Source organism: Callorhinchus milii, unplaced genomic scaffold (assembly GCF_018977255.1).
Source record: "Callorhinchus milii isolate IMCB2004 unplaced genomic scaffold, IMCB_Cmil_1.0 Scaffold2, whole genome shotgun sequence".
NCBI lineage: Eukaryota > Metazoa > Chordata > Chondrichthyes > Chimaeriformes > Callorhinchidae > Callorhinchus > Callorhinchus milii.
The window spans coordinates 95,917,376-95,944,642 of NW_024704743.1; the positions used below are offsets into that span (position 1 = coordinate 95,917,376).

General features: G+C 40.8%; 1 protein-coding gene across 7 annotated transcripts in view; it reads right to left on the reverse strand.

Annotated features, from left to right (window-relative positions):
• The window catches only part of rad54b (RAD54 homolog B), an 84,411-nt gene that overhangs the window by 14,816 nt on the left and 42,328 nt on the right, over positions 1-27,267 (reverse strand). For 2 of the 7 annotated variants that reach the window (XM_007887930.2, XM_007887927.2), the window contains 7 exons: positions 17,335-17,601; positions 8,872-9,159; positions 7,388-7,550; positions 6,077-6,302; positions 5,486-5,693; positions 3,813-3,952; positions 2,453-2,743 (listed from right to left, as the gene is read on the reverse strand). In XM_007887930.2, coding sequence (XP_007886121.2) covers positions 2,453-2,743; positions 3,813-3,952; positions 5,486-5,693; positions 6,077-6,302; positions 7,388-7,550; positions 8,872-9,159; positions 17,335-17,601 — 1,583 coding nt within the window. Of the gene's footprint in view, positions 1-2,452; positions 2,744-3,812; positions 3,953-5,485; positions 5,694-6,076; positions 6,303-7,387; positions 7,551-8,871; positions 9,160-9,314; positions 9,396-17,334; positions 17,602-19,316; positions 20,059-20,115; positions 20,168-27,267 lie in introns of those variants that run through there. The other 5 variants (XM_007887933.2, XM_007887932.2, XM_007887928.2 and 2 more) reach the window with 5 other exon arrangements.

Below are 27,267 nucleotides of genomic sequence, written 5' to 3' on the forward strand. Positions count from 1 at the left end.
GATTGCATTCCTTAGATAATAATCCTTCCAAAAACAAAACAATAATAAAATGGTCATCTTCAATCCACGACTGTTTGTGGGACACTGCTGTGCGCAATTGGCTGCTGCGTTTCGCCCACAAATATACAGTCAATTCACTTTACAGTATATTCTGTGAAGCGTTTTGGGATGTCTAGAAGACATGAAAAGCGCTATGTCAAAATGCAAGGTTTATTATTATTATTAGAGCCAAGGAGGTAAATTGGTAGTTTGATTAAGGTATTTTAAAATAATGAAAGCTATTGACAGGTTAGATAGAAGACAACATTTCCCTTTGAGGTATCCCATTGCAAGAGGGCATAGTCTTAAAATCAGAACCAAGAGGGTTGTGATGATGTGAAATGCTCTGCCCCAGAAAGCTGTAGAGGTGGATTCAATAGGAATGTTTAAAATAGAGATAGACAGATACTTAGGTCGTTAGAGGTATTAAGAGGTATGGTGAAAGAATGGGGGATTTGGATTAAAAGATCTGCCAAGATCTGATAAACTAATGCAACAGGTACGATAGGCTGAATGGATTCCTCCAGGTCCTGTTTTCCTATGTTCCTATTGTGTATAATGGCATAAATCACTCCAGGGCTAGGAGATTAAAGACAAATGCAGCACAGGGACCCTACAATGAAAATCATTGATTCTTTTCCCTTCGGATGTGAGCAACACCAAATCATGGAATCACTAGACCACTCTTTCATTGTAAATTGTGTGGTCTGCTACTGTTAATGTGTCAGCAACATATATTGCAGAATGATCAACTTAAGTATTATGTTAACTGATTTTTTTAATTAACCTTTATTTGTAAAAGTGAGAAATAGGTCCCAATTATAATAATAACCTCACTGTCAAAGAGAGAGAGGAATAAGAGCAAAAGATAGTGAGCACATACTGTTCTAAGGTTACACATTTGGATTCGTACTCTGCAGGGAATGTTGGCATTGTTTAGTCTCCTACAATGTTTATCATCGTAATGCAATTTGTTCCGCTGAGTTTCTAAATGTAATGTATTATTCAGCCTATGGGGCTTTTGCAGTCCAATGTGACTGGCTTTGTGTGACACATGTCCTTATTTGGGAATCACAAAGCTGTGATGAAGCGCTGCTTTAAATGTACTTCTATAGAAATCCCAGCAGATTTCTAAAAGTAATTTCAACTCAGAAAACATATTGAATAGCTGCCCAGGCTCTCTCAAAAAAGCATCCACACGCATGGATTCATTTAAAAAACTATTTAGGCAACAATCTCAAAAGTACATTTTCCTACTGATTTTACCAAGCTTCTTTGAGATCAAACTGAAAGCAAGTTATTTGTTGCGGAAGGGATAAAGTGAACTCTACACTAGTGAGGGAGACAGGCAGTTTTGACAGATTTTTGTTTATAGCTGAGTGACAGTTTAGAATGGGTACTTGGCAAAGTGACAGGAATCAAACCCATATCCCACTTCTCTTCACCTTTTTTTATATAAAATGGGCTTCCCATTCTATTCCTAACACTATATTAGTGAGAATTGCAGCTTTAAGAGGCAGCTCCCCTAGGTATTCTATTTCTTGGTTGCTTATTGCTTATTTTTCCTTCATCTTCGCTTTACACCCATCTGACCTTTGATTGGGTCTGTTTCCACACACACTCTTATAATTATCACCCAGGTGATAATTCCTTATGTGTGTGAACCCACGTAGCAAGTTCTGTCGATTGTAGAACCATCCCAGTTGAGTGTGATCATTCAAGATTCAAAGAAGCAGCACTTTCCAGCATGAGTCGGTGGAATTGAAAAAGTGCCCCAACAATGTCACTGCACTTCACAGTAACATCTTGTCAAATACTTTGAGATGTCTTGATGATGTGATAAGGCGCTATATCAAATGCAAGTTAAGATTAATTATAAGGTTATAAGAATTATAAGATTAATAGTATTATTGTAACTGCCATAAGGCACAACGCACCCATGAGGCACAAAACTGTTTTTCTGCAGGTCAGACGACTTGCAAAACCCAGACTTCAGATCTCACTCGGACCAGTCACTGGAATTCTTCCAACTCAGCGTCTGTTAACCCTGCAAGCCAAAGCTCTTATGGATAGGGCAGTCCGAGCTGGACAAGCAGTGACAAGCTTGCTTTCAATGGAAAGAACCAAGGTTTGCAGACACCAGTTTGTGCATTGTGTTACTGCTGAAGTTTAACCAGCTGAAACCACATAGTTTTGACCAATTTGTCTAAAAGATTTCTGGCCATGACACTGGGAGAAACTCCTCTTTATGAATAGTATCATGGGGTTTGTAACCATGCTTCATCAAAGACATACTTTGGGTGAGGTTCATCTCAAATGATCACAATTTAATTTAGTCAAAACAAAAGTTGATACAGTGTTGTACTGACCGGCTCTTAAGGAGTTACCTCCTGAATGTACTTTAAACACATACCTTTATTGTATTGAAGAGAAGTGAAGGATGATTGCAGAGTTTTTTCAAGAATCCAATGCACACTAAGTGGGAACTGTTCTCCAGCTTTCCCTGCAGGCAGGATTTGACTGCACGGGTAGCCAAGAGTTTGTGATACACTTCAAGCTGCAGAGCTACTGGGCGGCAGAAGATAATCCACTCGGTCTTTGAAGGGAGGTAATTGTTAATGATGTCCTGTGTGCGTCGGAGTATGAAGAGCCCAGTTAAACGGTAAAGCTCTGCTGCTCTTTCTTCACCCAACTGCTTTTCCTCCTAAAGACAAAAGCAGTGGAAGTAAAGCAAATGTTGGAATGTCTGTTGCGCTGCAGGGAAATATGTTCTTAAATCACCGTATTACTGCTTATTCCCCAGCTTTAAGGAATCTCTTTGAATTTTTGACTGAAAATTTTAACAACTGGATGTCCTGAACACGCAATGCGTGTAAAGGCCCTTCAATCCTGGCTTTTGCCACACTCTACAGTGAAAGTGGGTAAACTCTGAAAATGGAACCACAATTAATAAGAGCAGAGTTTTTTTTGTTAGCAATTGAAGCTGACGCTCCTTTTTAGTGTTAAGCGCTTTGGGACGCTACCCCGCATGAAAGGCCTATATAAATGCAAGTTGTTGTATTGTAGTTTTTCAACATATCCTCCCTTCTTTCCTACCAGATCATCCAGACCTCTGCAACCCATGTCCTCTCCCACACCTGGCTCTGGGACCCGATCACCCCCATCCTTGCCCGATTCCTCTGGCTTTCCATCACACAGAGGATACAGTTCAAGATCCTGGTCCTCACCTTCAAAGCCTTCCATAGCCTTGCTCCCAACTACCTCTGCAATCTCCTCAGCCCCTGCCATTCTGCCCGATCCCTCCGGTCAGTGGGCTCCAGCCTGCTTCACGTCCTCCCACTTCACTCACCCCACCATCGGTGGGGCGGCCTTCTGCCACTCTGCCCCCACCCTCTGGAACTCCATCCTGCAGTCCCTCCGCCTTGCCCCCTCCCTTGCCTCCTTCAAGACCCATCTCAAGACCCTCCTCTTCGACCGTGCTTTCGATCATCCTCCTTCCCCCCTACCCTCCAGCCTCCCCAATCCCGACCCCCAACTTGGGTCTGAAACACTGACTGTCCAGCACCTTGCGACATCCTTCTAACGTGAAAGGCGCTTTACAAATGTAATTTTGTTGTTGTTGATGTTAAAACCATTACTTAACTCCCATAAATTCTCCTTCCTCTTTGTTTTGTTTTCCCTATTGTCTCTGTGAAATGCTGTGTGTCATTAATTTTAAATGAAAGGCACTATATAAGTACATTATTCTTACTAAAACATTTAACACGGCCTACCGTTGTTGCAGACGGTTGTTGGGACCTGATGATGGGCTCCTCATAGATCTTCCTGTAAATGCAAGCAGATCCAAGTATTCCTGGATTCACAAATTCTACTATAGAGTAGAACTCCTGAAGATCATTTTGTATTGGGGTACCTATACACAAGATATAGAGGGGGTGTTGTATTAAGAAAATGTAAATATAATTCAGAATAGAGCAAATATTTGCAACAATACAAAGAAACCAAACAACCGACTCATGAAAGTTTCACACTCCTTTTGTTCATCTTAATGTTCTGGGTCATTTAGCATAAGATGCTGACAACCTGCAAAAAAGCTCCTGTAACTGAGAGGACGTTCTGGTGTTGACAATGCCAGAGCGCTTTCACAGCGTCCCAAACAGTCATGAGGTATTCGGACAACTTGCTGCGGTCATGGAGTCTGCAATGCCAACAGCACTAGGGACTCTTTTTAATTGGGGCATCTAACAGTTTCACCATTGCATGCCATGAGAACATGAAACAGCAGTTCTTAAAACAGAGAGAATTCTACTCTTCATTACATCCTTATAATACGAAATCCCATTATAAAGACGTGATAAAAACTACTCAGAGCCACTTGCTAAAAGCTATGAATAGACCTCAAAGCAAAGTGAGTACAGTCTCTCCGCCTCTCTGCAGGTGTTTTATCCTGTGCTTGAAATTCATTATTTAATCATTTATATAATAGCCTTAATGTATCTTGCTTAGATTTATCTGATTCTTTCATCAACAGTCACCTGCTGACCACACTCATCCCACAATGTATTTACAATATTCAGTGGTCTCACACAACTTGCTGCTTGCGTCATCCTGAAACATACAAGATTGGTTCGGATGAAAAAGGCCCTTCTGCACTTTTGATTTCACCCCTCCAGAATACCTACCCTACTATCCTCTCATCACAGCATCAAGCTATTTCTAAAATGACCGAGTAATCTGGATTGTCTGGTTGCCTGCACTTGTTATTTAGGGCTTTTGGAGTCCTTACTGCTCTTCATTTAGATATTTTTCTATTTTTGTTTTCCTATTTATTCTTAAATTCAATCCTTCCCATCTCTTCCTGATAATCAAGAGGTTTGAACTCTTTATCAACGACTCCGTTTCCTTTCCTCCTCCAAATCTAGTTTAAATGAAAATGAATTTCTTACTATGAGTTCTAGACTTATTTGTTACCATTTTCAGATGGAATACTCATCTCACTGCTAACAATGATGGCACAGACATTAGCATGGGAGAATAGGGGGCAGCAAGCAACCACAAGACAGAAAAATCATTGACAATACCACTTTCAAGCACACAGCTCATGTAAATCCTAGGCTCGGATTTAAAATAAAAATAATCCTTGCATTTAATACAGCACCTATCACATCAGGAGGATGTCTCAAAGCACTTTACAGGACACACTGTAAAGTGCACTGACTGGGCTTTTTGGGTAGGTGAACACAGCACACAATGTCCCACAAACAGCCATGAAGTGAATTTTATTTTACTGATACATTCCTGGCAGAAACCCTGCTTTATATGAATTGTGATTATGTTTCATCTGGAATAGTAATAGGGTTGTGCAGGTTAAAGGAGTAACATTAAAAAAAACCCTCAATAATGAAGATACAGTTTTCTGGTTATAATCCAGTGATTTTACACTTACCAGTAAGGATCACCCTCTTCTCACAAGGGAGTGTAAGGATGGCTGTGGATGTCTTAATTGAGCTATTTTTTAAACGATGTCCTTCATCACAAATTATTAGGCTGAATTCCAGGTTTTGAAGTTGTTCCAAGCATCGCAGTAACATCTCGTAGCTGATGATGAGGACGGAATAGAGAGGAGAACTGATGAAGTCTTCAACTTTGTGATCCTTTAAAGCAAATGTACAATAAAACACAGGGAGAAATGAGCAACAGTAAAGAACACAGTATTTTATTTATCATGAGCGCTGAAAGGTAACAAGTTACTGCACCAACTTCTAAATCACGTTAAAATAGTTTTTGAAAGGCTAGATTGTACAAAATATATAGTCACTATATTTTACAGTAAGCCCTGTGAAGCACTTTGAGATGTCCTCCCAGTGTTAAAGGTGCTATAGCAAATGCAAAGATTATTATTGTTATAAATTTAGGACTGTTTTAAAATTGAAACATGATCTGGTTATTATATAATTACTGTTCTTGTTCACATTCATACTGCTCAACATTTTATAAAAGAAATGGGAAATCAGTGAATTTTTAGCTGTTAAACTACCTGATCTACTGCAAAAACCTTCAGCCTCTCTGTTCCGAGCCATTTCTGGAACTCTTTGTTCCAGTTTTTCACCAGACTCCCCGGGGTTATCACCAGTGACCTCTTGAAGATGGGTTTGTTACCATACGGCCCTTGCCGCATGAGGGTCCAAAGTAGAGTGATGCACTGCAAGGTCTTCCCCAGACCCATTTCATCGGCTAAGATGGCACCAAACCTGCCATTTGCTCTGAATTATCGATAAATATTGTGTTGTTAGATTACAAAATGCACCCAACGATAGCATCTATAAAGTTGTTACATTTCAATATTAATATTAAGAAAATGCTGGAAATTTGCACTAGTCAATCAGTAAAAAGAATGCCTCGTAGGTAAAGGCATTGCCTCATGAGCTGAACTGGCTCCAAGGTGACACGTTTGACAATGGAATGTCAGAATCGAGCCAGACCTGCGCCAGTTTTGGTAGTCCAGTTCCTGAGCCAGTATTCCAGGGCCCTGTTGATGGCAGCACAGCCAGCCTGGCTCATTGGCAGGACCTGGAAGGGCAGACCGGTCACTGGGAGCAGCGAATCTGCCCACTCAGCTCCTGTTAACACTAGCTGGAGATAATGGAAAGCTTACCAGACAGCAATATCAATGTCAAGCTGTGCTGTTTCAGCTGGTTAGACTCCAGCCGTACCATAACGCACACTCTGGGGTCCCCAAGCCTTGGTTCATGCTAACCTACACCTAATACTTTCTGGAACTAGGTAAAGCAGGATGCGTCCCTTCAGATGTAGGTAGGATGCATTCTCAGTTTGGTTTGGATACTCTTAAGCATGGTGATGGGTTTCCACATGTATTAGACACCTGGTTGTCCAGAAAAAAAGAGGTGAATCTGAAGGATATTGGTCAGGACCCCAGAGAAACCAGATCGGTACTTGGTAACTATAAACATTAAGAGATTTACAGAAATATGCATCACCTCTGCCTCAGTTGGTGGCACTCTCACCTAGAAAGATGTGGGTTCAAGCCTCACTTTGAGGCTTGGAATTCATCTAGTTTAGGCGAGAAGTGGCTGTCAAGAAGCGGCTCCCTGAACATTCACACAAGTCCAAGTAAGTCTGTGGCTTTATATGAAACGTGGCCTAAAAGATGTACTTGTTTCACGTAATAAAAGTGCTGCTCCTTTTCTGACAGTTAGACATCAAGTATCTATAAACTAACTATTTGATAGATCAGTTCTGCTGGATTGAATGCAAATGTGTTACATTACCTAATTGGCTAAAAGATCTAAATGAACTGAATTGTCAAGCCAAGTCAGTCCTGACTTACCTCATCCCCATCACACACTCATACAGGAAGATCACACCAACTCGCTGGTGAGGCCGGAGGTGCGCACAAAGGTAAGGATCCACCACCACATCCACCAGTGGGAGAGTAGCTTTATTGTGAATCCACTGGTGACTTAGGTTTGGCCGTGGCATTACTAAAGCATCTGTTGGGAAAGCAAATACTGTACTTTAAAGCAGTAATCTTACATCTATTTGCCAGTACCTCCGCACATCAGGTACTGGCAGCAGCAGAATCCGGATGCACACCTCACCAAGCCAGTCAGGAACCTGGGTGTCTTGTTCGATCCTCAACTGTCCTTTCTCCCCCATATCCGTGCCATGACCCGCTCTGTCTACCCCCACCTCCGCAACATTGCCCGACTTCGCCACTGCCTCACCCTTCAGGCCGCTGAAACCCTCATACATGCATTCAGTACCTCAAGGCTCGACTATGGAAACTCCCTCCTTGTTGGCCTTCCCAACTCTTCCCTCCACAAGCTGTAGATCATCCAGAACTCTGCAGCTTGTGTCCTCTCCCACACCAGGCTCCATGACCCCATCACACCCACCCTCACCCGGCTCCACTGGCTCCCCATCCTTCAGATAGAATTCAAAATTGTCGTCCTCACTTTCAAGGCCCTCTATGGCCTTGCCACCTCCTACATCTCTGACCTGCTGACCCCCTATCAACCGGTCCGCTCCCTCTGTTCAGCAGGCTCCAACCTTTACAAATGTAATTTATTTGTTGTCATTGTAGTGACTGTTTATTTTATAGGCGAACATGGCAACCAATTTGCTCAGAGCTATATTCCCACCAACAGCTATGAAGTAAATGACCAATTTTTTTTTCGGGGATTGTTGGCCAGGAGACCAGCAGAAACTCCCTTCCCTTATCACCCACTTCTCCAAGCAAAACTATTGCATAAAATACAAGAGCCGGCTTGATAGGCTGAAAAGCCTACAAAAATGTATACTGGTGTTATATCAATTGTAAAGATTATCATTTTTGTCATGGTGGGTAATGTCTCAAAGCACTTTACAAAGATGAAGAGGATCACTGAGCAGACTGGGAAAGGGGGGAGGAAAGGTTGGGGATGTTGGCTGAAGTCAAAAAAAAAGAGAATTTGAAAGGCAATAACAGAAGGCTTAAGGTGAAGAGATTATAAAAGTTTCACCCACAAAATGTAATTAATCCACTTTACAGTATACCCTGGGAAGTGCTTTGAGATGTTTATATCAGATGCTATATCAAATGCAAGGGTTATTATTATAAGTTTCAGAGGTTGGGGCACAGTGGAGGCCGAAAGTTTGGACTACGTGACATACATTTAGGCAAAATTAAATAATCTATAGAGACATTCCGTCTGTAAGTTTTAATGATTCACAGCCAATTACAACGTTGATAAAGACCTGTTTGGAATCTCTGAAATATCAAAACAAGCAAGCGCACAGTTGCAAAGAACACTCCCAAGTTAAGCTCCTTACTTGGTGCATTGGGATCATGTCGAGTCTTGCAATCCCACATGGCTTTTTTAACATTTTCTGTTTGACTGGGCCCAGCACCGTTCTTCAATGGGTTAGAAAATGGTTTCAGGACAGGTCGCTGTGAGGGGGTTGGATGTACTGGTTCTGACGAAGCACTAGCGTGAAAACACCGGCCCCTCAAAAAGTCCTCCGCAGAGACCAGCCCCATGATCTCTATCTCCTTCCCGCCAATCATCAAGGTCTGGCCTTCGCAAAGGGTTTCCAGTTCTTTTGTTTTGTATCCTGCTGCTAGAAAAATGGATCATAACAAATATAAGTAAAGCTCAAGAAAAAAATTTGTTTCCTCCTTCCTCTTCTGAAGGAGCTGATAGGTGGGGTAAGGTTCCACGACGATCGTCTGCCCTATGGTATCTCACTAAAGAAACTATCGTTCATGTTCTCACCAGACCATTCCACCTTGGGGAGCATAACAGCCAAGTCTGATCTTGTCTCATCAGAAGCCAGAATTCCCCTTCATCTTCTTAGGCTACAAAATATAAGACCATGTGAAGGTTTGGAACAGTCTTACGTCAGTTTTAATAATAAATAATACTTACATTTGATATTTATTTGGGGAGAATATCTCAAAGAATTCATATTGTAAAGCTTAGTTGCTGTGTATTTTGTAGGCAAAAGCAGCAGTTAATAAGTGCACTCGCTTCACAAGCGCTCTAACCACTGGGCTACACGACTCCTGAATGTGGACATCAGAGGCCCGAAGTTCCACATGGTCAGTTTCATTTCCCACAGGGCGAAACGCTGGGCAAGTTTCCTTACTCTACACTCCTCTGTTTACCTAGCAATAAGTAGGAACCCGGTTGTTCGTCGATTGGCGGATCGCTGTTCTAGGGATAATAATCCTTTCAAAAATAATAAGAAGTATTTGGTCACTCAATCCACTCCTGTTTGTGGGACACTGCTGTGCGCAATTGGGTGCCGCGTTTCGTCCACAAAATATATAGTCAATTCACTTTATAGTATATTTTGTGAAGCGCTTTAGACGTCTCAAAGACGTGATAAGGCGCAATATCAAATGCAAGGATTATTATTATTATTACGTGCACTTTCTAGAAAGGATCACTAGTCACTGATCAGGGGCAGAATGCTGACCCTTGTGACATTCTATGTTAATCTAAGATAGCACCATATGGAGCCAAACACTATAGGTCTTAAATTACATCCAGACCATGAGATCAATGTGTCTAAAAATGTAAGATTGTGCAGAATCTTATTTCCACTTATTATGTGGAAAATTATTAAATTTAGTATTCATTTGGAAGCTGTTCCTTTTTAAAAACTGTAAAAAAAATCTTCCACATCAGAATTGAATTTTTTTAAAAATTGACCCATAGATTGGTGGGAATTTGAAGCCATACATTGGGAAAATGTTATAACAGCACACATTGACACAGTAGTACACATTGGTGAAAGACTGAGGAAGGAGCTGGGAGCTCTGTTTAACTATTCGTTCAGAATAGCTTTGTTTTGGTTTTAACTGATCCTTTCAAAATCACCAAAATGATGATATGCAGCTCCACTTAAGCACATTGTTTAAATCTGAACAGAAGTCAAGGCCTTTTCTATGGAACTTGACTGAAGCTGTGCTTGAAATAAATAGCATCAATGTATTTGAAACTTATGTTGAGGGCAAAGGGAATTGAAGGATATGGGTGAGGGGAATAGGAGGGATGAGGGCTCAGGTGAGGTATAAACACTGGCCTGTTTTCATGCCGTATCACTCTATATTGCTCAATATAATTACTTTTTTTTTCTTTTTCACACAGCGAGCTGTTCGGATCTGGAATGCATTGCCTGAAAGGGTGGTGGAAGCAGATTCGATAACAACTTTCAAAAGAGAAGTGGATAGATATTTATCAGGACAAATTTGCAAGGTTATGGGAAGAGAGCGGGGGAGTGGGATTAATTTGGATAGCTCTTTCAAGAGCCGTCATGGGCACGATGGGCCGAATGGCACCCTCCTGTGCTGTATAATTCTATGATAATGTTAAATTACTATCCAGCACCATAATCACTTGAACAGCTCTAAGAGTTAATTCTTTTCATTTCTGCAGCATTCTCGCTCTCAATTCAATATTTTATTTCCATTTACATCAACTGCTCTCGTTCAGTTTCTTTCATTCTTTTTTCTTTTCTTGTTCCGTTCCGCTATCATTTAAAAAAACAGAGCAAAACTCAATCCTACCCGTTTATTTTCACAAATAATAATAGTAATCCTTGGATTTTCATATAGGGCCTTATCACACCATTCAGATGTCTCAAAGCAATACTGTGCTCCCCAGCATTGCACTGGGTGTCAGCTCAAAATCTTGTCATGGAGCTTGAACCCACAATCTCCTGACTCAGAGATGAGAATCCTATCAGCTGAACCAGGCTGACAAATGAGCCCTTGTTTGGTAAACTAGGTGGTCCATTGCAGCCTCGGTCTAAAGTTTATGCTATGTGAATTGGAAAGTAAATTGAGCATGGAGAATAAGAAGCAGTTTACACTGTGGTGCAACCTTAATTTGTATTCTTCCTGGAGCTGTTAAACTACTTTTTTTTTAAAAAACTGAGTATTAAGTGGCCAATTAAGATTACTAAAAGTCAAGTCTTACACTGTGTTGAGGAAGGAAGGTGAAAACCTGCCAGGTATAAAGGTGAGAGGGCAAGTAAAGCTATAAAAAAAAGGCTCTTTGATTTTATAAATACAGTAATACAAATGTGAAGAGGCAATGCTAGGCCATATAAATTATTAGTTAGGCCACTGTTGGAATAATAATAATAATCCTTGCATTTGATATAGCACCTTATCATGTCTCCATGACGTCTAAAGCCCTTCACAGAATATACTGTAAAGTGAATTGACTTTTGTGGGCGAAACGTGGCAGTCAATTGTGCACAGCAGTGTCCCAAAAACAGTTGTGGATTGAGTGACCAAATTCGTATTATTATTATTCTTGAAGGGATTATTATCCACAGAAAAGCGATCCGCCAATCGACTATCAACCGGGTTCCTACTTACTGCTAGGTAAACAGAGGCGTGTCGAGTAAGGAAATATGCCCAACATTTCGTCCTGCCAGGAATCAAATCCAGGTTCTCTCATTTGCGAAGCGAATGCTTTAACAACTGAGCTACAGGACTACAGTCAGAATTGGGCACCTCACTATGGGACAGATGTCAAAGCCAGAGTGCAGAGAAAATTCACGAGGATGATATCAGGGATGGTTTTACTGGAAAAAATGGCACTGTTTTATAGATTTAAGGTAATTACAAGAACAGTAAGGTGGGGTTAGGAGAATTCTTTTTATACAAATGTTTGGTAAGATTTGCTTGGTCCCGAGGTTGAGACAAAATTCATATTAGCTTTTAAGAAGGAATTAGATAAATATCTGAAAAGAAATATAAAAGGATATAGAGAAAGGGCAGTATAATGGAACTAAATAGAAAGCTCATTGAGAGAGCCAGCAAAGGCCCCCTGTTTTGTGAATTTCTATGGTGCTTTGGCAGCTAAGGGGGCACTAGTTGACAGACCAAGTAAATAAAATGATTCTGGCTTTTCGTAAAGCACCTTTCACGTCAGGAAATCCGTGTAATTTATAGCCGAATGCGGCAGCCAGTTTTTGCACAGCAATGTCCCACAAAACGGCCATGAAATAAATGTCCATTTTTATTGGGGTAATTGTTGGCCAGGATACTGGGAGAAACACCCTTCTCTTTTGGAATAGTCTTTTTGGAACTTTGATTCCGTGGGAAGTCCACATCTCCTGGGCATCACTTAGTCGTTGAATATTTAAATGGTTCCACGAGAAATGTGTGCTGAAATCCAGTGATTTAGGAGATACCTGCAGATTCTATGGCCATTGCTGGGCCAGTGTTCCTGGAGATACCAAATCCGTGTAGTACACCCAGGTACCATCTGCAGCTCAGCTAACCTTGAGCAGATATGTTGAAGCAGGGGTCACTATCATGTTTCATCCATCCTTACGTATACATTCTTAGGATAAGCTTCAGCAGCTGTAAAAGCAAATTGCATTCAACAACATAGGGGTCATGTTCTTTGTTCAGGACACCAAGAACCATTGTAGTGTAGGCAGGCAGAGCCCCCTGTACTAATGCAATTGTGTTACACAAATACGAAGACCTTACATTCCTCCAAAGTGCAGATGGTGTCTAAATACTGAAAGAAAATCTTGATGGTTGTACAGGTAGATTTCCGAGTACCTTCATTCTTCCTCTGTGCTGTGTCTAATCTGCCCAAAGACTTAATTGTGAGCCAAATTTGCTCCAATAGCAGCTATTTGCACATATATAAGAGGTAAGTTGTAGTGTTTCACAAAGGCAGAGTGGGAGCCAGAGCTATGAGGGAGACGAGGTGGCCAAAGGCCCAATCAATGAGAAGACTCCTCAGGGATCTGTGGGCTAGAAAAGGTTTGATGGGCTATTTGAACTCTTCCTGTACCTAGATTCCTAAACCAAGGCTATAAATCTTTTCCTCATCCTCAATTCCTTGTCAAAATGCCAGCCGATGAAATTTAAGTAATTCTGTGCTAATTTAATTGGGACATTCAATTTGCCTCAGTTATAATTGGCTTAAATTGGCCTGGGATAGGGGAGGAAAAAATCAGTCTAAATGTCCTGCCACTTTACTATCTAGCGAATAAAAACTATCAACTGTCTGCTGTAGGTGTCAGACTGGCTCAGTCAGTAGCATTCTCAACTTTGAGTCAAAAAATTGGGGTTCAAGCTCCATAGCAGGTGTTTGAGCTCATAGTCTAGGCTGACACTCCAGTGCAATATTGGGGGAGAAGGTGATGTTACAGACAGACTCGCAGCTTTTACTGTATGTGAATGACACACAAATCTACTTTGCCTCCTCCAGTACCAACTCCAGGTCCACTGATGTTCTATCAGCTTGTCTGTCAGACATCAGGGCCTGGATGAGTGTAAACATCCTGCAGCTGAATATGGACAAGACGGAAGCCATACTTCTTGGCTCCTGTCAACGTCTTCACTCTTGTGGATCTGAACTCCTCAACCTCCCTGGGCTTTCCTTCAGACTCACTGAACCAGTGCGCAGCCTAGGCGTCCAGTTTGACCCCCAGCTGTCCTTCCTCCACCACATCCAGTCCCTGACCAAGACAGTCTTCTTCCATTTCCGCAACATTGCCCACCTCCGACCGTCCCTTAGCCCAAATGCAGCCAAAATCCTTGTGCATGCGTTTGTCACCTCCTGCTTGGATTACTCCAACGCACTCCTCGCCGGTCTCCCCAGCTCTACCATTCACAAGATCCAGCTCATTCAAACCTCTGCTGCCTGCATACTGACTCGGACCAATCTCCGTAACCACATCTCACCAGTTAATAATAATAATAATAATCCTTGCATTTGATATAGCGCTTTTCACGTCGGGAGGACGTCCCAAAGCGCTTCACAGAATAGACTGTAAAGTGAATTCACTGTATATTTGTGGGCGAACGCGGCAGCCAATTGCGCACAGCAATGTCCCACAAACAGTCGTAGATTGAAAATGACCAATTTATTATTGTTTTTGGATTTTTTGGAGGGATTATTATTAGGCGTGTGGAGTAAGAAAACTTGCCCAAGGTTTCGCCCTGTCTGGAATTGAACTCAGTTCTCTCACTTGCAAAGCGAGTGCTCTAACCACTGAGCTACAGGACTCCACGTTCTGGCCAGGCCCCACTGGCTCCCCATCACCAAATGGATCGCTTCAAGATCCTCACACTAGTGTTCAAATCCATTCACTCCCTGGCACCTCCCTACCTCTCCGACAATCCACCACCCAGAGCCTCCGCTCGACTGGCACCAGTCTCCTACTCGTCCCTTGCATCCTCCGCCCTACCATCAGAGGTTGCGCTTTCAGTCACTACTTACCAAAAACTCTGGAACACTCTCCCTGAATCCCTTCGCCTTGCCCTCCTTATACCTTCTTTCGAGACATGCCTGAAAGCGTTCCTCCTCGACCATGCTTATGGCCAACTCCCCACTCCCCCTGGCTTGGAGTCAGGCTCCGCCACTGTTAAGCGCTCTGAGACGCTACCCTGCGTGGAGGGCTCTATATAAGTGCAAGCTGTTGTTGTGTTGGTCTTCAAGCTCTGCAGAGCTTGGTTGGAGCTGAAATTATCAGCTGAAAACATGTTTTGCCTGATTTTACAATCAATCAGTAGCAAAATGGCCATATTCTCACCAGTAATTGAATGATAGCACAACTGCTTGGCTCAACTGTAAAATCCCCTCCCCACCCAGAACCACTGGCAGGATTGAGCCCAGTTTTCTCACCAAGGCCAAAATAGCCCTTTACAAAGCTGAAAAACATATTGGCCACGCTTGTTATGAAAATGCTGCCGCGTTTTGCCCACAAAACATACAGTCAATTCACTTTATAATATATTCTGTGAAGCGCTTTCAGATGTCTTGAAGGCATTATAAGGCACTATATCAAATGCAAGGAATATTATTATTAATTAATTTGCAGATCAGGTTTTAATTGAATTGAGGAATCAACCCTTCCTGCAGCATCAGGATGAACTGCACTCATTCCACTTCCTTCACGTACCCCATTTTATAGCTGGTGAATTTTCAGCACACTATAGTTGTAAAACTGATGATTTATAAACAGCTCAACACTTTAAGAGGCTATCTCATTTATTGCTGGACTTGAAGATATGTGGGAGCTTCTATTCTTCCAGTGGAGCGGGGGGGGGGGGGGGGGGGGGGGGAGAGAGTGAGAGGCGGAAGGAGGAAGGGGAGGAGAGAAGGGGAGAGGGAAAGGCAAATGAAAGGGGGAAAGGCGAAGGAGAGGGGGTGAGGGAGGAGAGAAAGAGCGAGAGGAGGTGAGTAAGGGTGGGAAAGAAAGGGAGACAAAGGAGAAGTGGGAAGAGGCTAAAGGGAAAGGATAGGAGATCACAGAACCTTTTAATTCTAGCTATTCAGCTTCAGTGGTGCATCTAAATTAGGGGGTCCGGAATGGGATGCAAAGGAATTAGTGGCTGACTGTGCAGCCAAGTAGAGAATACTGAAAGAGACAATGAGACACATCTGACAGCATTTGATGGCTGGAAATTTGAAGAATTTTGTTCAAGGGAGTGGCTAGTAACTCCATGAAGCGATTGTATATTTTAAAAAAATGAAAACCAGACAATTTAAACTGGAAATATACAAAGCAGGAAAATCTGTAAATAATAGGTGGAAACAATTATTTGGTGAGAATCGGTATGATGCCAAAAGATAAGGGCACTGGAAAGTATAGGGGCTGAGACACTGAGTCTCACTCCCTAACTTCCTGAGTGTGTTAAGACCAAGGCAGAAAGCGGGAAGAAAAGACAGCTGTAAACAGGTATTTGTCATGAGGCACAGCTGCCCCCATCTCTCTTACATGCTGCACATATTACTTGACCTTTGATCTGCCTGCGGCTGTAAGACCGGTAATGGAAACTCAGTGCTTGGGTCAGGGGCAGATCCTTTAATCCCTCTCAATGGATGAATTAACATGGAGCAGCCTTTGGTATAAATCCTTGGAGAATCGCGTTCCATTGGGGTCATTCTGGCCTGAGTGGAATGCGATCTCCACGGGGTTTCAAGGATGAATGAAATATCTTGATAAGTGCAAGAACATTTGCAAATTGTTAAAGAGTTTTTCAAGAATGCAGCAATTGTATATTCCTTCAACCTGCCGCACACAAATTGGAATTCCTGTAATTACATGGAACGCAACCAGCATTTTTTTTGTGAAGTACAAATCTGTGCTGTAGAAGTTGTAAAGCAATGTTTTTATTTATTGGCTCTTTTAAAGGTACAATACATAATACAAATAATCCTTGCATTTGTGATAGTGCCTTATCAAGCCATTGAGATGTCTGAAAGCACTTCACAGAATATACTGCAAAGTGAATTGACTGTATATTTTTGTGCGTCACTCAATCCACAAACAGTCGTGGATTGAGTGACCATATTATTATTATTTATTAAGGGATTATTTCCCCTGGAAAGTGATCTGCAGGCAATTGACTAACAACCGGGTTCCTACTTACTGCTGGGTGAACAGAGAAGTGTGGAGTAAGGACACTTTTTCACATAACAAGAGCTTAAAGACTGTTAAATGCAACTTCCAGGTTCAGTTAAATATTTCATTGTTTGACAATGAATATAGCCAATTCATGAATCTTTCGTTCGTATTATTCTCAGTTTGGTTTGGATAGCCCTAAGTATGGTCGTGGGTTTCTGCATGTGTCCGATGCATATGTCAGATACCCGGCTGATCCCAAAAAATTATTCTCTGCTCTATGAGATTTAGATTTCTGAGGTTTCATTATTAGAAGGGGAAGGATTGAATCTGAAAATCTATGTAACTAAATCACCCAATAGCACACAGTTTGAAATGAATTAAACGATAAGGATGGCTGACCTTTTCCAATGTCTCTGCCCTCCATGTCCTTGAGGATCACAGACTTCCTTCGGGTAATCAAAATGGCATCTCCCTCCCATTTCTTGTGTTTCTTCTTTGATGCCTTACACCATAAAACATTGTAGTACTTGGTAAGGGAATCTGGTGTATCTTGCTCTCCTTTGTGCTGTGCTGGATCAGTTTGCTGCAGTGGTGGTGGCAGCACGTGGCTTTTTTTTGGTACTAAAAATGCCTGAGATATTTTCGGTCGCTGTTGAGGGATTGGATCTACAAAACAAACAATATTGTGAGGTTAGGTACTGTGCCTCAGGCAGGCAGAGGTATTAACAAGCCAGCTTCAAACGTGAAATCCAGTGTGAAATTGAAAGGTATGTTGGATAGGCTATGTAAACCCTGAAGGCTGCAGTTATAATTAATAACGGTAAAATCAAACAATGTCTAATCACAATCTACAGTAAAATCCTATGAAGCATTTTGAGATGTTTTGAAGATGACACTGTATAACTCTTCTATAATTTTTTAGCAAACAACATACACAAAGGACTAATGTTATTTATCCTGGTAATAAGGAACATTCCCTATCAACCAAGCATTGATGCATACAAAGCCATCAACATAAATGTAGATAATTAGCGTGGAATTTCCCATTTTCTGCCAATTTTCTCCCTCCCTCTCCTTAATGTATTTGACCCCATTTTCCCTCTATTGGGGTGCGCTTCAATACCTAGTCCTATCCAGATATGAGCTTTGATAGTGAGTGTTGGCAGACTATGCACTATGGGGGTAATCAGAGCTGAGTATTATCTCATTCCCAGTCAATGTCTCATATAAGCATTTTCCAACATAGAGATGTTCCCCTCCCTAACCCATAGCTCCGGTAGTGCAGACTTCTTCAATAATGCAGCAATTCAGCCATTAAATTGAGTCTCTGTCTGTCTGTTCACATGGCTTTAAAGATCATGAAAAGAAGTAGGGAGTTTGCTCTGGGCCAGAGGCAGTTAAAAACAAGTATTTTTTTTGCTCTGTGTAAAGTTACAGTGCTAGATTAGCTTCATTTGCTTCTACTCAGAGTTGTGGGATTGTGGAATTCACTTCCTCAAAGGAATGCTGACAGAGTCAGTGAGTGTTTAAAAGGGAAATTGATAAATATGTGGCTAGTTAGGTGTCAGGGGTTTATGGAGGGAAGAATAGGCAAATGGTGCCGAGTTACAGGTCAGCCCTGATCTAAGAAAATGGCAGGCCAAGCAGTCTGCTCTTGTTCCTAAAGTGCTAATTCAAAGGTACTATTTACCAATAACATGCAGAAAACTTTGAAATAAAACCTCTAAATATCTCAGTAGTTCAGTTAGTGAAATAGGAATTAATATCTGATAACAGCACTTTTCCTTTTTGGTTCAGGAAACTATTTAAGCATTATGCACGGTTCACAACATCTCTACAATAAGACTAAATAAGATAAGGTCTGGTATATGGGAATTCCATTTGCTTGGGTTATAAGTTGGAATCAAATGAACTCAGTTATTGCTTTGGCCTGAACGATTGCTGGCTGAATTACAAAAAAGATATTGGATTCATGTGTAAATTTCAACAAATACAACATGAATTTTTCAGAATTGAGACTGATAAACTCTTAAAACTCAGAATTAACTATAACCAACCACAGTTGTTGTTTGATTTTTTTTAAAAAGAGTGCAATTTTGACTGCAATAGTCTCATAAACTGACTTTTTCTTCCTGAAATGTAACGCTGCTACATGGCTAAGCTCTGCCCTCTGGAGCCAGCAGTGACCCTGGGTGAGCAATAGACCTATTGCCATTGGAAGTGTTTGCACTCTCTCCATGCTAACATATCTTTTGTGAAGGCAAACATAACAAGATCCAACAGTTTATAGTTTAAAAGTAAAATACAAGTTGTATTTTGCAGAAAAATATAGAAAAAACACGCAATTATAAATCATTTATTAGAGAACTCGTTTTACGAACCTATAGAGCACAGGAAAAACAGAGTGGTATATTTGACTCGATCCATTGTAAGTGAGGATGTTTCTGTATAATCCTTCTTTTTCTTCTGTCAGTAGATAATGGTCCAAGATATCTTTGGGCACAATATTGATGCTAACATTGAATCCTGGAATCCCCTTAATTCTAAGCTGCAGCTGCTGAATACACAACTCGTTGCAAGCCCCAAGGTTGCTTATGAGGCGTGAGCTAAGTTTTCTGAATTCTGGTTACTTGTGCCATCAAAAGTATTTGCTTCCTATCGAATGAACACAAACCTTTGCACAAAGGGAGTGAGCTTTCCCACACTAAATTCATCTTCCAACAGAACCCAAGACACAATTTCAAACTTAAAGCATAATGTCTGTCCTGACATTGCTCTTCATAGTCCTAAAGCTGTGCCCTCTTATCCTGCTCCCTTAATGAAGCAATGCTCTAGATGTAAATTTTTAATCCCACTGAACATATTGTACACTTTGTTAAGGTCCTCACAGAGATCACTTTTTTNCAATGCTAAAATATCTTAATCTATCTCGTAATTTCTCACCCCTCTTATCAGTTTTATTACTTTCTCCCACAGAGCCTCTAGGCATTAGGCCGTATCCTTATATTGCTGTAACCAGAACAGTATGCAGTACACATACAGCTTGAGCATAACAACTGGGGAATTGAACATAGCTGAGTTGGCAATAAAGCCCAGCATCCTGTTTGTCTTATTTATTGCTGTCTCACATTGTTTGGACATGGTGAGCAATCAATGAACCTGAGCTCTCTTTCCACTTACCCTTTGGCAACCAAATAGTCATTCTTCATGTCACAGTTTAAACATCGAGTTGTGAGCAGCCAATTTAACTAGTGGGGGGTGAGAGGAAAAGGGGAAGGTATCCATTAAAGCCCAATACTGTTGATACATGTGTCCATTACAGAAAACCAGCTTTGCCTCTCACTGGTTCGAGGACATAAGGTCAATTATTACACCTTACAGATACCAGGTAATAGTTTTTATATTATCAGTTGTCAGGCAGAGGTAAATCCGCTTCTGCCACCAACCCATAATGAAAAGCAGCTGAAATTCACAACACCTCATTATCCCAGAATCTTTTGAGAGTCAGATCTCCCGCAGACTCTGTTTCCAGAGTGCCTGAGTGAAAGATTGTAGTGACGTTGTGGATGTGAAGTCTCAGTGGGCAAGTGTTGCTCTGATGTCAGAACCATTGCGCCTATTTAAAAACCAGAGGTTTTATTTTTCTGATTATAGCTGACAAAGTAGGAGCAGCGAATCGAGAGCAAAGGCTGTGAGCAAAGCTGCGTAACACTGAACTCGTATTCCTCTGCTACCATTATTTCCGCAGTAGCAATTAGGAATCAAACTTTCCATATGTACAATATATCCGATGCCACCAGGCTACTTATAGCCACGGTTTTGCTCAACAGACTTGCTATGTTTTGAAATTCACAATTAGACATTTTTTGCAAATGTTACAAATTAAATGGTTTTCAATATCATAACTGTAAATTGTCATAATTAATTTGCGAACATTACAACTTTAGACCACATTGAAATCACTTAGAATATATCAGACTTTGAACTATACAAACTGTTTGCACAGAACTACACTATGACAAACCAACCTACTTTTTCAAAATATTTTGAGAACAGAGGGATTTAAATTTAGAATCAATACACAAAGAATCAACGCCGGCAAGGACTAGTTGGGCAAAATGGCCTGCTTCCATGCCATGTCCACTCCTTATTTAAGACATAATAATAATAATCCTTGCATTTGATATAGTGCCTTATCATGTCTTTGAGACATCTCAAAGTGCATCACAAAATATACTGTAAAATGGAGTGACAGCAGCCAATTGCGCACAGCAGTGTCCCACAAATAGTCGTAGATTGAGTGATCAATTATTGTTTTTTTAAGAGATTATGTCCCCCGGAAAAGCAATCCACCAATCGACTAACAACTGGCTTCCTACTTACTGCTAGGTATACAGAGGCGTGCTATGATGAATGACATGAGGAATTATGCTGCTCTATTCACTGGGTTTAACAAATGTGTCACTGTACTCTAATAACTGTAATTACATTATATAGAATTACATTTTAAATTTATAGTGTAATTTTATTTATAAGACTTCCCAAATAATTTATAAATGCACAATGGTAAATTTCACTAAACTGTGATACAGAATAACTAGGACAAATATAGCTACATTTAGCAAAAATAATAATAATCCTTGCATTTGAGATAGCACCTTATCACATCTTCGAGACGTCTCAAAGCTCTTCACAGAATATACTGTAAAGTGAATTGACTGTATTTTGGGGGTGAAACGCAGCAGCCAATTGCGCACAAATTATTTTAAAAAGTCAAAATACAGGAATGTCTTGCCTACAAAAAGCCAGAGCAAAATAGTCACTACATTTTACAGTATCCTGTGAAGCGCTTTGAGATATCTTCCTATAGTCCTATACCAAATTTAAGGATTATTATTTACACTTATGCTACCAGAGTTGAGCGCTTTTTAGATTTTCTCCTTTTTTGGGGATCCGTGGATACATCGCCCCGGGTGATGAGGAGGCGAGTCAATTGCTTAATTCTCCACCTCTCATCAGGTCGCTGCCATTCTAGCTACTGAAAGGTGCACGTGAGCAAAGCAGGGAATGTAGTTTCCCCCTCTCCTGGCCTCCACTGCAATCTCCAACCGAGGATAAAGCTGAGACACAGTATTCATTACATGAAGGGTCACAGCTCAAAGCCTGTGCCCAACCTGCACGGCTGAGATACAGTCTTTGTCTTGCTATCCAACTTCACTGCCTTAAAGAGAATATTATTGAATTCTCCGACGTAATTTGCATCTGCAGTGGTAGGTATTATTGCTGAGTTTACCCCGTGGAGCTGTGAATTGAATGCACCAATTTCATTTGTAAGACGAAAGGACATTTTGCCCATTTAATCTTCTGTGGTAACCTTGAAAAGAGAAATAAGTTTCTCCCAATATCCTGGCTGACAATTTTCCCAGATAAAATTGGTCATTCTGTTAATGGTGGTTTGAGGCGCACTGCTGTGTACAAACTGGCTGCCACATTCGCCTGCAAAATAATCATTACACTAAAGCTCGCTGAGATGACTTAATGACATGATGAGGCGCAATATCAAATGAAAGGATTATCATAACTTTGAGCTTTATCAAGAGAACTTTCAAGAGGTTGTCTCAAAAGTTTTATCTACATGATGACACTTTTATAGTGCAGCTTCCACACAAAGGATGGCAACAGGAACACCATGAAGAAGGCTGACTTGCCCCTCCAATGTTACTTTTCCTGCTCCCATTCCTTTTACGTTCGTGGACTTTTCCTCCACAGCTCCAAAGAGTAAAGGGTGCTTGTTACGCAGTGCCTTTATGCAAGCACGGAAACGTTTAATAACCCCTGCATTTTATATATTGCCTTAGCATGTTATTAAAAAGTTTCAAAGCATCTCACAGAAATTATGTGAAGTGTAGTGACTGTGTATTTTCAGCCGAACGTCACAATCCTTGAAGTGAATGATTTAACTGGGGGATAGGCCAGGACACCAGAAGAAACTCCCTATTATTTTTGAATAGCGTCATGGGATCTCCTGGTGTCCTGGTCAACAACCGCTCACATAAAATCAGTCATTCACTTCATGGTTGGTTCTGGAGCGAATTGGCTGCCACGGTGATCCACAAAATAGTCACTTTGCAGCAAAACCCTCAAAACACATTGAGATGTCCTTCCTACATGAAAAGCACTATATCAAATGCAGATATTAACACAACTGTGGCTGAGGGCACAGAACCCCTGAGTTCCAGAGAATGGTTTCTTCTACCACCTTCTTTCTCAGCAATGTATCTCATTATTTTCTTTGATGCGACAATTTATTACATTCTAAATTCTAGTTGCTAGAACAGCTTCAACCTTTTTTTTGTCGAATAATTATTTTCCAGCCATATCTCTGGTGAGGAGCCCAAACTCCTGAGCCCTGGAAGATTTTGTTGATCGGTCTCTTAAGAAAATTAAAGAAACTATGGTCATCATTCAAGTCATGACTTAACTTTTCTTTAAAGAAAGCAAGTAAAGATTTAGTTAGGAAATTCAGAAATGCCAAATAATTCAATAATCCATCCCTTATGTCTCCCAAGAGGTGGTTCTCCGCCAGCCCACCCACCCACACACGGAAAAAGAAATCAGATTTCCTTTAATGCTATTACCCCATTTATTTTACTACAGCCATTCTTCACAGGTTATAACAGAAATGCATTTACTTTGGACAAAACTGGGTGATCTAAGGCTTCTTCAAACACTATATATTGGTCTCAATTTCAGATAATCTCCTCTGTATCTGGGAATTTTAGTGCGGACCTTGCTTTGGAATAGATGAAATATAATTTTTTTAGATAAAAAATGCTTTTTCAAACAAATGAATTCATATTTAAAAATCACTGGGAAACCTCAGTGAGTTGGATTTTAAAAGGGCAGAGGAAAGCTTTCAAAGGGAAGAGAGGGCCAGATTGTAACGAACCTGACCTAAGATGTATGATGTGAATTTCTTACTTGCAGAACGAAAAAGAACACTCTATCGAAGGGATTCTTTTTCATGCTTAAATTTTCAAAGGAAAAGGGCTAGGGGCTGGCAACCAAGGGGCTGATGTCAAAGTACCTGCTCGCTTTCCAAATCTATCGCGGCAAATTTTCAGGAAGTTCTAAAAGGCCTAAAGAAAAGAACAATCAGTGCTGGCAAAGCGGACGTGGTTTGCAGTGACCTGTTCCCCAAGATCACCAGGGAATCTTTTCCTCTTCATCTCCTTCTGGCAGAAATGTACATTTTCTAGGCTTTGCAGAGGAGAGTTTGAAATACCATGTTCTATTTGCTTGCCATTAAAGAAATAAGATACACTGACCTCACTGATACCAACAGGATTTGTACTGAACAGTCGCTAAAGGACATCCATACAGCAAATGATTTGAACTGTCCCCAATCTGGCATGAACCTGGTGCTAAACTCCCTTTGATCAGAAATGCACCAACACCTTTCAGGCTGAAATTCCATAAAGCCACTTGCAACTAAAACCATTATTCAGGTCACACAACACTTGCTTTTTCACCCAAATTTCTCTCCGTCACTTCGTCTCCTGAAGGTATTTTTGATTTTTTTCCCCTTCAATTGACAGTATGGTTCCATTGTCACTAAGTGCCTTCAGGTACCTCACTTGAATAGGCATTATTCATCTGCAAGCCTTGACAGTGAATATTGGCAGGCTATTCAAGAGGGGGTCCTGACAGGATCAAGGATGGAGACAGGGGAGCATGGTCATCACAAAGGATCATACAAATGCACGTGTTATGGTGAAAAATGGATAATTTCCTTTGTACAACAACAGTGACGTGCAAAAGCCAATTCATGTTCCTCACTTTCTATTAATGGGAAACACTCGTCAAAGATTACTTTCTGTTAGAGTATGACAGTGAGCGATTATAGTTCTATGCCCCCAGTATACAAATAAATATCAAAAGAATGAACCATTTTCCACTCATTATAAATTCATATCCCATGCAATATATCTCTCCGTAGATTCATACCCCATGCACGTTATAATTGAGAACAGACGGCATTGTGAAATTACAAATTGGAAGCTGTCTCAAAAAGAAAAAATGTCTATAATTGTGTCATTTTCATTTCATACCTAACATACATATGAGCAGAATACATCACAAAGAGTCATGAGATATTATTGTAAACCAGATTAAAAACGGTTTGCATTGATGTCATTCTGTAAAGAGTTAGCAACAAGCTAAAAGACGCGCCTGTAGTTTTGTTTTATTCCTGATGGTGTAAAAGGTTCAAAAACCCTCATCTCCACCTTAAGAACTCTCGCTTGAAAATATAAACTCAAATTTTGAAGGCAGTTATCTGATTATAGATCCAAGAGCTCTGGAACACTAAACTGCATAAGGGGCGCAATATAAATACAAGGTGTTGTTGTTGACCAGATGTGAAAATAACAGCACTCTTGTATTTTTTGTAATATTTCCCTCTCTCCCCCTCCTCTTTTCATCCCTTCTCGAAATTTAGCTATGTCCATCCACAAATGTACCCTTTGGTCAATTGAAAGAACAGACCAACCTGTAGACTCCACCCCTGCCGGATGGTACATGAAAGAGAAAGAGCCCTTCAACAGAACAGACTCAGGTTCCCCAGAGAGTTTAAGCCAATTCCCTTCCCCCTCTCCCCCATCAAGACTGCAAATGCTCCTGCCCTTCCCCCAAGGAAGCCTAGAATGAATGCAACGCAATACTCTGCATGTGGCTTTCCCACTAAAAATGAACTTTGTTTCCTCTCTGTGATCTCCTCTCACTCCTCTGTAACCTAAATCATAAACCTGGGTTTCAGAAACAGATTTTGATTTCAGACCAAACAAAATTCAACGTCTATCCCCTTTAACAACTCACTCACTTAATATCTGCAAGGTTAATCATATGTTTATTTTGTTTCTCATTTCCATAGAAGCACAGCAATACATCAAAAATCTTCAGCAAAGATGTCGGGCTGAGAAACAAGTTTACCTCTTTGTTGTAATTTTACCGCATTTGTGAGCTTAATACCATTCTTAATTCAGCCCTGAGTGAAGAGCTCACAAAACATTCAAACTTTACAGACACACACAAGGCCACTGAAGTTCATTTTAATTTCAGGTTGCCCTATGCTGTTCCCGTCACAGACGCAGCCACTAGAAACAAAGCAAGTGTGGAAAATGCTGTCTTTCATCGGGCAGTGAAAAATGAGGCCCAAGTCCAGACACAAATTGCCGTGTAGGCTTAATGTCTTTGTGACAAAGCACGTCTGTGGAGTGCTGCTGTACCCAAAATGTGGTGAAAATTCTACTTGAATAAAACCAAAACCTTTGCAGACGGGCAAGGACTTAACCAAAATAAAGAGTCTTCCAGCTTGCAAACTCTTTATAACCATGTTCCAAACTACAAAGCCTTTCTGTAAATTCACAGATTTTGATGTAAGGCTCCAGAAAGCACACAGTATCCTGAGACGCCAAATAAAGTATCCCCAAATGCAGGTTCATGTCTTAATAGCATTCTTGGCTTAACTATTTACATCACAACTTGAATCAATAAACATTAACTCAATTTATCCAGGTAACCTTCTGGTAACCTCTGCACCATAGATAAGCAATGAAGACAAACAAGAAGCCGCTAAAGTTTGAAGGATATGTAGGTCAAAGGTGACCAGCATTAAGTAAGGAAGCTTCCCAATGTGATATTTTGAACATGTTGTTGTTGCTGCAATACAACACTAGTAGTAATAAGCAGAGGTGTCACCTTCACAGCTACCCACTAAAAGAATAGTACTGCACAAAAAATATCGGCATTTAGCCAATGGAATGATACAATAAATAGATTTTCTAAGTAATAATAATAATTCTCAATTCTGGGGAATTGAAATACGCTACAATAATAAAATATTGCGTAACTGTTTAAAATCAGAACTAAAAGGAACTCTTTTTNCAACCTGGCCAACACAGTTTTAAAATGCCGTTCTAACATCTATAAGTAAAAACACTTGTGATCTAACACTGATCAAGCTGGTAGGAGGACCCATTCGCCAGAAATCACAACGGTGTTTTGAGTCCTAACTGGTCACTATGTATTGGACAGACACAAATGATTCATCTTAGGATGAGTATTACATCACAGACTGTAAGTTTCCTCCTGTTGATCAGGATGGTTTCCAGGCTGTGACTGTGCTGAGGTACTGACCTGATGCAGGTCAGCTACAGAAACAATAGTACTTCAGTATATACTCATCCACAGTGGCCAATTGGATAGAGAAACTGCATTAAGGCATCTCCCTCACTCTCTCCCCAATTCAGGTGGTCAGCCAGTAGGGCAAAG